At 41.1% G+C, this 12480-nt stretch overlaps 1 protein-coding gene across 4 annotated transcripts in view; it reads right to left on the minus strand.

Annotated features, from left to right (window-relative positions):
• Positions 1 to 12480, minus strand: part of SPIDR (scaffold protein involved in DNA repair) — a 209261-nt gene that overhangs the window by 188006 nt on the left and 8775 nt on the right. For all 4 annotated transcript variants that reach the window (XR_008575700.1, XM_054815154.1, XM_054815153.1 and 1 more), the window contains exons 3-5: positions 12234 to 12312; positions 10551 to 10736; positions 7764 to 7921 (exon numbers count right to left, since the gene is read on the minus strand). Coding sequence is in view for 2 of the 4 variants with exons in the window: in XM_054815154.1 (XP_054671129.1) it covers positions 7764 to 7921; positions 10551 to 10736; positions 12234 to 12312 (423 nt within the window). In the remaining 2 variants the exon portion in view is untranslated. The remainder of the gene's footprint in view (positions 1 to 7763; positions 7922 to 10550; positions 10737 to 12233; positions 12313 to 12480) is intronic.

The raw sequence follows: 12480 nt of genomic DNA on the forward strand, positions 1-12480 counted from the left end.
ACTCCCACTCTTCCATGCGAGATAAAAACAAGCACAGATATACAAGAGCTTCATCCATTAAAGAAAGGGAGAAACATACTGGGAAAACCTTGGGGGGGTTTAATAACACTGGGGTAGTATAGAATAGTTTCTAAACTTTAGTCTTCCTGCTTTTTCTAAGGTATTCTAAATTTATTTCCAGATCTTCACAATTCAGTAGATTCTACAAAGAGCTGGTATACACTAACCCTTACCACCAAAGGAACAGTTCTGTTTGGGTGAAAAGTGACAACAAACTGGTAAGATGAAGCCTAAATATGGGGACAGTTGGATGGTTTTGGTACACCTCATGCTTTACTTGTTCTACCAGGAATTGCATGGCCTTTGATATTTAAATACTTCATTTTCACTTAATAGCCATTCTATAAGCAGTATTACACACACATTTTTTACAGATAGCTGTGTGTATGTCTGTCTTGTATTACTGCCACAAACCCCAAGACCAGTGAGGTTCACTTGTGAAAAGACGCAATCTGCAACTGCACTGGGTACCTTAAAAGGACAAGAAATGTTTTCTTTACCACTGGATGCAACAAACATGCCTGGAAGTAAAAGAGCATTTTACTTTCCCCAATATATTCAGGGCTTTGCCTTACGCAATGAACCGGCATGATGTATGACAGAACCAGCCACTAAAAGATCATAAAATTATTTTTAAAACAGAGTGACAACCCACAAGAAAGATTGAACCAAAGGCTTTTAGAGAATTCAAGTCATTAGCCAATCTACTCTGTTCCAGTCTCCTTCCAGAACCGCAGTATTTAGAAAGCACATTTATCAGAACAAGAAATGATTAAGACTGGTCCTATGTATTCCACTAAAACTTCTCTTCCACCATTTCCTTCAAAAACGATTTCAAACAAATTCAAACTGATCACTTCTCCTTTTTGGTCTGAGGAGTCCTGAGACACATCTTCAGCAATCAGTTTGGAAGATAAAGTCAGACAAATCAAAACCCAGCAGCTTTCTCACGGTCCTCACAGCTCTTTGCAGAGTGCAAAACCATTAGCAAATTATCCACAATAGCGACCATCAGAGCGCCTCATCAGAGGCGGGGAAACAAGTAAGACAAAAGCTTTCAACTTCCTATTAATGTTGTTAACTCCTCTGACTTGATCCTTGCTTTCCTTTCAGAGGAGAGCGCTGCACTCTCGGCCGTGCGTGCTCTGCTCTTTCCTGTAGCCTCTCCTACTGTAGCACCATGCAGGCTACCACCAGGAGACAAACGAGACCCTCTTTCTTTGCTTCGCCTCTTGAGATGGACGCCAGGGCCCTGACAGGAGAGACAGATACCACTTTGCTTCTCCCTAGTACTCCTGAAGACCCTCTGCAGTGCTGTTAAGAGAGCCACACTGCTGAGAGGTGCTACGCCTGAGGAAACACAGAAGCCTCCCGTGGCATGCAAGCCGCAAGAAAACTAACACGGGCCACTTGAATCTTGTTAAAAACACCAGGCAAACATGGGGAGGAGGGGCGGGCAACACAGCAAAGAGGGGAGCATTTGATACGTGGATGCCAAGACAGCCATGCTGTCAGCTGCACTTAAAGTTGTTGCTCTCCAGAGCTGTGCAAGAAAGAATATGGGGCTCAGCTGAAGCCTTAAGTTAAACAAAGCAGAGGGGCTGGATTAGCGTGTACAAACAGCCCGGTGCTTCAAACAACATAAAAATACAGTCTGGGAATGACAGCACAAAGCAGCAAGGTCTAAAGTCTGTTTATGTCACTGTGGTAGCTCCTGCGATCCATCAGATTTTGTACACCCAGGACGTAATACGCAGGAGTCTCTGTTATACTTCATTAATAAGACATACAGGGAATTTCACAAACTAGACACGAAGAAGTACAGCTACCTCAGTGACACTCTGGATCACCTACAAGAGCATACACACATATATGCAAGCACCTGTAACTATGATAATTGCGATCAAAGAAACTTCCTTCCAAAACGGCCACCATGGACTTTCAACATCTTTACATCACCAAAAAGACACTTAGTAAGTGTCAAGATGCTCATACAATTGACTGCATCATTCCTGAGGGCAATAATGAGCCAAATCAGCAACACTGAGATTTGAACTTGTCTTCCCGAAATACTTTAAACCATCAAAGAAAGGAATATCTGAGCCAGTTAGGTATTAGCTGAACTGGTATCTTCGATCCTGATTTAAAATTAATGGGGTCATTGTTTAACTGGAGACTTAAGTTAGTTATAATACAGATAGCCACAGCTCACCCAGAAACATCCTGTTTCCTATTCTGATAATCTGAGCAAGTCATGGAAACAGCAAGTTGAGAGGGGAACTACTGTCTGTGACTAAGGAAAAAAGCTTCACAGCTTCATTTCTGGATCCAAAGATGTAGAGACATCCCTGCAAATGGGATGTAGCAGGCAGCATCTGGTGCACAAGTTCAGTTTTGTCTAATAGTTCAGGTATAAATCATTCCACCTTTCCAACATGAACGCAAAAGGCATCTGTTCTGTACCACTATTGACTCGCAGTCTTTTGATTAATAGGTCTTGCCTAAAAAGCCCACCTGAAGAGCCCTGCTAGAAGAGGCCAGTTCTACTCAGAAAAGTAAGGTTCCAGTTTTTGGGGAGACAAGGAAGAAAGAGGCAGGAAAGGAAGAACAATGTTGCCCAGACTGGTTATGCTGTCTCCATCCTTAGAGTTTTCCAAGATCCAAGTGGATAAAGCCCTAAGCAACCTTGTCTGACCTTGCACCCGAGCCTTGCTTTGTGCAGGCTGGAGACATTTTGAAGTCCCTTCCAACTTGAATTATCGCATGAAGTACACATTTAGAAACAATAGTAAGCTTGTGGTCATTCTTGCATATATTCTAATACGTTTCTTTTGGTAATGGACTGACAAAAATAATTGCTTGCAATAACATGGTCATATCATCACCCTCGATCAGTGTTAAGTCATCAGTCTGACAGGATGACACAAATTCCATTTGCCATAATAATGATTCCCTACCTTGAGATAACCTATTTTAAATTCTGTTACACAACAATAGTTCTAGACTCAATTCTAATTACCAAGCCAATGATAGTTATAATTACCATTATAATGGATCAAGAGAGCAAGGACATAAAAGCAGGCCCAGAAATAACAGCAAAATCTTGGCCTACTCACCTTTTAAGTGATCTCTTCAGAATTTCATTAGGTATGTTGAATCCCTCGCAATGTAATACCACAGAACGACAGAGGAGTTTTTTAAAAGCAAAGTTAAGACAGCAATAAATCCATGAACTAAGCAACTGAGTGAACCTTGACAGATGAGAAGGCCTCACATAAAAGATACACACTGACATACATCCATGCACAAGAAGGACTTCTCAAATAATGTGTTCTTCACTCAGGGAAAACCCCAAAACTAGCCTTTTGCACAACATTACAATGATTTTTGCTCAAGCCTCAACAACATCACATCAGATTGCCCACTGTCAGCACGCAGAGGCCCTGGCACACGAGAGAGCTGAGAACAGGGTGGTGATCCATTTAACAGAGTTTTGAAACATATAAAATATGGCAATTCTCTTTTTCAGTTGTCTGTCATCATACAGAAAGATACTTTGGGGCTATTACCATTCTGTATGTATTTAAAAGAAATAAGCTCTTAACCACGTGGTTTTTTGGTGAATTTTCAGCCAAATTAGAAGTCAAAATCAGCAGACAAATGTATTAATGTGCTCCACAATAAAGAGGGTCTGCTATAACCAATTAAGCTTTATTAATGCTGCATAGCAGATACAGAAGACTATCTAATTTCTACATATTAGTAATATAAAGAGTGAAAAATCCTCCTCACACCATTCTGGGATAAATCTCACTTGTCTTGTAGATAAAGCAAGCAAATCTGGCTACCCATCAGAAACTAATAAGTAGATTTAACACAGGGGACGAAAAGAAAAGACCATACTCTGTAAGGTACCAAATTATCTATGCCATAAAAACACTGGCCTACTTTAAGGGATCAAGTTACAGAAAGTGTTTTAAGGATGGATCTGAGTACAGAAGATGATGCCACTCAGTGCACAGGGCCAGAGAAGGTTCCCTGTTTAGGAGGCAGTATGGCAGGAGACATGAATTCACATACAAGAGCACCAGATTTCATTTAATCCCTAGCGTTAAAATATTTAGAAGTTGAAAATAATTGAGAGATGAACGATTCTTAGAAAATAGGGAACTTCAGCTCATGAGACAAGGTCTCTGCACAAGTCAGGCAAAAAGTAGTCATTACCAATGCATAAAAATGTCAGATTAATTTTGAGGTGATTACATTGTGCTCTTCTGGAAAACATACGCTGAAAAATTAACATTAATGGTTAATCTTTATTTTAGCACCATAGTCTCCAAGAAAAAGGTCAACTAGGCACCTATCACAGGCAACTGAAAGCAGAGGTACTCTCAGAATAAAACTATCTGGGATCAGGCCTTGCCACATCTTCGTCCTGCATCACCTAGTTATAGGTCAATGGAAAGTTAACAATTAAAAAATAACTCCCCATCTCCTAAAAATATACAAAGGAAAGTAAAACAAGACCATGTCATATCTTGTACATGTTTTCTTCAAAAATTCTGAATTGAACCGAAACAAAAAATTAGCTAACAGCTGCTCACCACAAGACCAGCTTCAACTCGCCTTCCTCATTATCCTCTATCAAGCAACTTCACACGTCAGAGGTGGCTAGTTGATAGGAAAGACACAGCACAGGGACTTAGAACATAACTGAATCGGGACTGTAGCTTTACACAGTACAGATAAGCAAGACTTACCTTCATACCAAAACAATACATGAAGTCTTTCTACGTAGTTAATTATCACTGAATAGAAGTAATTTTCAAATTAGAACTATTGGTATGTAAGAGGAAAATAAAGCCATAAAGTTATTCATCTTTTGAGACTTCCCATTAGAAACCTAGTACACTCCTACCAAGGGTAAATACTACCATAAAGATATTCTGGCAGCAATCCTAAACCTCCAGAACCTCTTGGTATTTGGCATATTTTGAAGTGGGGTAAAATAAATTTCATGGTCTTTTGATTATCCACGCACTCCACTAGGTTCCAGAGATTTAGTAAATACCACAAAAATGATGATATATCAACATTTGGCTTTTTTTCCTTCCCCCACCGTGAACTAGGCCACAAAATTAACAGGCCTTTTTAAAGAATATTCATACAGCAAATGACCTCCTATAGCGAATACTGCTTTTCTATTCTCTCTTGGAAACCTCTCAAACAGCTTGCCTGTAATTTTTTCTAGGAAAACAGCATATCCCAAGTAAAGCAAAACAAAGACTACAACAGGCACAGCAATCACTGGGAATTTACCCTCCTGCATACACCAAATTCCCAGAAGAAAGTTTACTGGTGAGACTGACCACCCATGAAAATTCCCACCACGTGGCACTCCAACTGGGAAGGCAAAATCTGCAAAGGCATCCTCAGAATCCCAACATACCCACATCTTTTGTGGTAGCATAACTATTCTGGTTAGGTTTAAAAACTTTCTATTTCAGTATGGCTGCATCCGAAAAAGCCCTCTCATGAGCACCAGTTACTAATATGAACGTGTCTCATAACATTTATCCAACTCTCCATCGACACTGGGGTAAGTCATGCTGGTATAATAAAAGCAGAACAACCTGCAAAAATCCCAGGTCTACTTTCCCAGGTTTATGCAGACTGTGTGGTCTCTTTTGACACTGTCACCTAGGACTTGAGCTATTTTAAATCAATTTTTCATAAACCTGAAAAATACTTGACTAACCCTTGATGAACTCTGAGCTACAGATGCTAAAGTGCTACGGACAGCCATGTGAGCAAGCCGAAAGCCGGGTCTTGTGTGCCACAGCAGCCGGCACACTGCCACACGCTACATCCAGACCTACTTTATTCACCCTCCCGCTGCAGCAAGACAGGGTCCTTGGAAAGGTGGCAGGACCCTGCTGTGATACCCATTCACTGAGAAACTGGAGAGCAGAACTCGCTGTCATACTCCATCCATACTCTCTCCCACTGATTTTAATAAAGAACCGATGCATAAACTTAAATGAGTTTTAGTAAGGCTTTAATGCTTTTCGGTAACGGCCTTCCCCATCCCCATCTCTACCGCCGGCCAAAGCCCGTCCCGTTTCCCTCCCTCGTCCACAGGCGGGGGCACAGCCTCAGCCTGCGTGCCAGGGCCGGCCCGGCGCTCTCCCCGCCGCCGGCAGAGCAGCCGCCGAAGGGCCGCGCCCGCGGGAGGCGGCGGCCGGATCGTCAGGCGGGCCGGGGCCGGGCCCGCGCAGCCCGGGCCTGCGGCGCCCTCTGCCGGGGCCCGGCCGGGACCGCCCCGCCGCGGCCTCGGAAGCCCAGCGCCGCCCGACGGAGCGGGAAGCCTGGCTGCCTTCAGGGGCTTGAGTGCCTCGGTAGGCGCCGGCAGCCAAACTTCGCTGCGCCAGAGCTGCCCGAGCAAGGCTCCCCGGCTCCCTCCCACCGCTCCGCCACCCTTTCCTCGTCCAGCTGAAGCTTCCCCTGCTGGCAGATGACCGCTGCCCCTTGTCTTCTCGCTGGGCTCCTCTGAGAAGGGCCAGAGCCCTCCTCGGCCTCCTCCAGGCCAGGCAAAACCAGTCCCTCCCAGCTGCGCTCATGTGCCAGCCCCAGGCGGCTGGGCAGCTGGCTGCTGGCCTCTCCCTCCCTGGCATCCTGGGGAGCACTGCAGGCACGGGGTTCGCTGGTGAGGCGCTTGTGGATGCAGCCAGCCTCCAGCACCAGAGGTTAAATGTTAACTTTGCCTAGGACAGTGTCAAATATCAAGTCTTTTAATACAAGTCATTTCGCCGTAAGACACTAAATAAACATCAAAATTTCTGCCATCTATTCTGTACTTGATACAACATGCCTTCTTTATAAATAATGTTATATTTTCTGCAGAAAAAAAAAGAAAAAAATACTACCAAATCTTAGCTGATACAATTCAGTATTTACTGCTGTCCCTTTCCTGAGCTCTTGTATCCTCATCACTTTTCAGTGATGTAGGGAGTCCTGTAGTTAGTCCCTTACCTCATCAGCACTCTCAGAACGCACTCTAGTCATGATACCTCGATTTTATATAGTCAAGGTCTCAAAGTACTGAAAAGAAATAGGTAACAGTCTCACCCACCACATCACAGGAAATTTGGACATCAATTTGTGACAAGCAGCCAGGGGCTGTAAAGAATCCAGATGATCACATCTCCAGTGAGAAACCTACCCACTTGATCACCTTTTTGCACACACATTGAAATACAAGAAATTCCGCTTAAATGTAAAAACAAACTTCCATACTGCGAGGGTGACCGAGCACTGGCACAGGTTGCCCAGAGAGGCTGTGGAGTCTCCATCCTTAGAGATACTCAAAACCCAACCAGACACATCCCTGAGCAACTGGCTCCAGCTGACCCTGCTTTGAGCAGAGGGGTTCGACTAGACGATCTCCAGAGGTGCCTTCCCACCTCAATCATCCCGTGATTCAGTGACCACACCACCAAGCTCTAGGAGTGGGGCACTGTTTGGTTTTGAGGTTTGGCAGTCAGAGAAAACACCTTGGAATTCTTGTGTACAGAATTCCTTCTGGAGGGATGAAGTAAGCAAAAACCTCACATTCCTCCAAATTAAATGCAATCAAATATGAATATATTCCATAATTGCAGTAGAAGCTTTTGGGTTTTTTTAAACCTGAAACAGTTTCTCACCTTAGAAAGCTCATCATTCTCCTCTTTGACAGGCAGAGAATTAAGATTTGTGCAGGAGTCTGAGTCTGATATCTCCAGTGAGCTGTCATCTTTTTCTGATCCATCACACCTATCGGTAGAATCACTATCCTTCTCCCAATCAATGAACTCTGGTTCATCTGAAATAAAAATATTTGTAAAAAGAATTTTTCTTAATCACCATATATTATTCATAAACATGGAGTCAAACAGAGTAGTACTACAATTATCCCTCACTTGGGAAAAAGTGCAAAGTTATTTTTTACAGATGTTCAACTGAGCTTTACGTTTAACTATTTTGTGATCCTGTCTCTCATAAAAGCTAAATCCTAATAGCAGACAACAGAAGCTTCTCTGAAGAAAGATATAAAAATTACATTAAAAAAAAGATTTCAAAGTACTGCCCATAAGAAGGCAGTATATTTAACTGCTTAGGTAGGTTGGGGTTTTTTAGTTTAGTTATTATTAGTTTTCCTAGGTTTTAGTTTGGGGGTTTTTTTGCCCAGTTGCATTGGATTTTCCAAGTGCTCTTTTTCAGAATTAACTGTTCTAAGCAAATCCTTCAGTGACCTGGAACAGCTGAAAATTTGGCGTAAGTTAACATCTGCTGTAAGTGGTAACCCCCATAGAGAAATGAAAAAGCTAGTTGAAATGGTTACCTCCTAAAACACCGTGGCTAAATACACGGGTCAGCAAATCAAACCTCTAAGCAAATCAGAGGATTGTTTAGAATAAATTAATAGAGACAGGCACAAGAAAAGACAGAGTTTAAAAAAAAAAACAACCCACCACCAAAAAACCCACCAAAATGGCAATAAACAAAGATAGAGATGCAGAACAGTCCTTCCACCATCCTCATGACCAGGTGGTGTTTAATGCAACTCCAAAAGTCCCACTCATACCTCCGAGGATCTCCTGAAGGCAGTAGAAGCCTGAGCTGCCGTAACAGCCCCACCACCCTTGAGGTCCAAGCGCCACAAGGCACTGAGAGGAAGAATCTCATTGTATTTTGTATAAATGAGCATGTTCAGAGGAGCGATGAAAGTTTTTTGGGTTTGCTTTTTTGCTGTTGTAGTGGCAGTACCTTCTAGAGTTGGCAGTGTTAGTATAGTCTAAATCACTAGTTTCTTCATGGAACTTCCAAACTTTAAACTCACCCAGACAAATAAACACACAGCTCTGGTGTTGCCTGCTTTTTCAGGCGCGTGAATGCATTTCTGTTTCTAACTACCAGAAAGCTTCATCAGAAATTTTAAGCACAGACATTGGCAACTAGGTAGCACAAAGAGGTCTCAAAGCTGTATGGCAAGCTGCATGCCCCTTATGACAGTATAAATTCCTTTATAAATATGAGACAATCAGTTCTATCTTGTGACACTCAAGTACTAACACTCGGTCTCTGAAGGTGAACTTCATGTGAAAAGGCATGTCACTTTTAAAAATACTTTCTCAGCTATTATCCCCATACTTTCAACTGTACCTATATATGCACACACAGATACACATGTGTACAATATTATAATCAGTGTATTCTCCGGTTACTTGAAAAATCATGGAAATTACTGTTCTTTTACTCCCCACTGCTTTCAGTAACTGCTTTCAATAGGGTTTTGGTTTTAGAATAAAAACAGGAAATGATTGGATTTCCTTAGTACCTTCAAGAAGATACATAATGCATCAGGATTTCTTCATTTACATAGAGATGCCAAATTTTGCTATCTTACAAGAGTAAAAATAAGTCTGTGCATTGTCTCTTAAAAAAACCCCAAGAGAATTAAAGATTAAAACCTGCAGGATATACCTGCAGGAGACAAGTGCAATCAAATGATATTAATGGCAGGTTAGAAAGATTCCTGGTGAGTATTAGATTGTAGTCTAGAAAATGGACAGTCCCTCCATTTCAAAAAGAAGGAAAGAAAATTACTAGGAATTACAACAGATGACCATCAGATATGTCAATGACAGTGTTAGATCAATGACAAAAACATGGATGAAAGAATCAAGTCACAGTGGTGTCTGAACACTTTGTGAGACATCCATGATGTGAAGTCTAGCTGTAATACTTCAGCCAGATCCGAAGTAATTACAAAGCTAACCTGAATTATTTTTCTGAAAGTAGTTCACTTTGAAAATACTTCCTAACAAGTTCTAATGCAAATTAAACTTTATCCTAATTAACACTTACGTAATGGAGCACACAAGTAAAGATTTTTCTGTCTTCAGCCACAATTTTAATCAATTTCTCTCCCTTCCATCATCCCCTGCTCCATGAATTAGAAAGCAAGCTCCTAAGAACAAAACTCATGGTTGTTCGCAAAATACAGCTAAGAGGGGAAACAAGGAATACTGTGTACTGAAATGAAAACTCACGCCACAGAACATGATGCTATCTACAGCTGCAAAGTCTGCCACAGACAGCAGTATCACCAGCAGAACAGGGCAGGCAGGCAAAACTGTGCACAACTCCACAGCACAGAGAAGGAAATGGTACAAATAAACTATAATACACTGAAATGAACTGACATGATTTACTCGATGTATAACAACCTGCCCAACTATGCTCCTGTACTCCAAGCTTTAACATTTTTGTGCATAATTTATACTAAGAGCTTATTCCATTCCATTAAATTGATGAAAAAAAAGCCAACTGATTTAACCGAAAAAGGATTAGATCATGTCGTTTTGTCAGAATGGCCTCAAAGAATTTTCATTACAGCACTTGAAGTTGACAGAAGGTTTCTTGACAAATCTGCTTGCATTTGAACTTACCTTCACTACTACTGTCCTCTAACAATAAATCATGGCTGCTAGGTGATTTCTCTGTTTTGGAAGCGTAACTTTTTTTGCTGTGTAACCTTGGAATTGATGTTTTATTTTCATCATCTGAAAAATCACTGCCACTAGAGGTCCATATTATGTCCTCAGCCTCCTTAGAGCTTTCAGCAGCAGCAGATCCTATCAGAAAGAATTGTAAAGTGTTAGATTGTTACACAAATGTGATATTGTTAAATTAAAAATTCTTAAAAAATAAACTGTATTTTTGAACTGGAAAAGAATTATCAGTTCTGTCACCAGGCATCAGAGATTAATATTGGAGCATTAACTCACACATATTTCTGACACATATACACATTATTTTCATTCTGGTTCTCCACAGTAAATGCTAACACTTCATTTTGTACAGTGAGGCTATCAATCAGTCCTTGAGCAGAGCAAGGACAAGTAATGACTCTCTAACATACAGTCCTCTACACACAGTCCTAATGCTCCCACTTGTGCCCTTTCAAAACAGTAAGTGGTTTAAATAAAAACTGTCCTTCGAATTCTGGGTTTGGGATTTCTGACTTTATACAATGAATAACAAATTAATAAAAGTATGCCTTCAGTAGAGATGACTTTCCAGTTTTGTCCTGAGAGAAAAAAATTTTAAACTTTTCAGGAATAACAAAGAATAGCTGTGGTGTTTTTGAAGTGAGACATTTAAATTCAAAATATCTCTTTCCATCATTTTTAATAACAAAAGCAAGGAGAAAAAGATTAATGCATAGCAGTGGAACACGCAGAATTAGCAATCATAGGAAAGCAGAATTTTCCACTTCCTACAGCTACTAAAGTTTTTTAGGTAGATGGGAAGTTAGACAATTACTGGGAATTTGGAGTAAGGTGGGAGGGCCCAGAAGAGAGAAACACAACCACCTGTCCTCCTGCAACACAAAGAGGTTCTTTTCAGAAATCTGGAAAAACATCATTTTGAACCCGAAAAGGTAGACAAAAGGTGCCCAGTAGGTCACTTAACTCCAACAGAGGCAGCACAGCTGCTGGAGCAAGTAGAAACACAAAGACTGAAGAAGCCATTGCCCCCTCTTTCTTTCCTTTCCTCTGGACTCAAAAAGGGAAGGAACTGACTTGATAAGTCATCCTCCTCCTCCTCTTTATTATGCCTAGAGTTCTTTTTTTATCACAATATTAAACAGACTCAGGTACACATAGAAGACTGTGAAAGCAGGAGGTTGACAAAATTCTGTTTTTCTGCTACTCATACTTAGAAAATAAATGTTTTCTCTCATGCCTGCTTGTCTGTTTCTAGCAGAAGAGAGAATTATTTCACCCTCTATTTAGACAGCTGAGTGTTGGTTTTCATTCTCTCCTCTTAAAAATGTGAAGAATTCAAATAACCTGTCCCTGCTAGAACATGCACGATATACAGTATTAGTGATGCTTCTTTCATTTGTTCAAGAGCAATAGCCTGCAGCTTTACAGAATGTATTTCAGGCACTCTAGGTGAATAGAGGAGCCCAATCACAACATTGCAACTGTGTCTCGTACCAAAATTAGCGTCTGATTACAATAATAGAAGAAGAAAGCAACTAGTATTTTGAGCCATCTTCTACCTTGATAAAGGGCAAAACAAAGTGATAATCTTCTGACATCACTAACATGAAATAGTTATACCTGCTGCACTTTCAACAGATGCTAACAGTGGTCCAAGATGCTTCTTAATCCTGGATTTCTTACCAGTAGGTCTCAGGGACTATATTAAAGAGAGACAGAGAGAGAGATTTAATCACCAAGGCATTAAAGACAATTTTAACATGTAGTAATATACTCAAAACTGTTGTTATTCACCCACCATAACGTAGTAGCACCATTTCAAATTAGTTTTTCTATCTTCTACTAGACTGCTATATAACGAGTGAGG

The sequence above is a fragment of the Grus americana genome, chromosome 2 (genome assembly GCF_028858705.1).
Source record: "Grus americana isolate bGruAme1 chromosome 2, bGruAme1.mat, whole genome shotgun sequence".
NCBI classification, from domain to species: Eukaryota; Metazoa; Chordata; class Aves; order Gruiformes; family Gruidae; genus Grus; species Grus americana.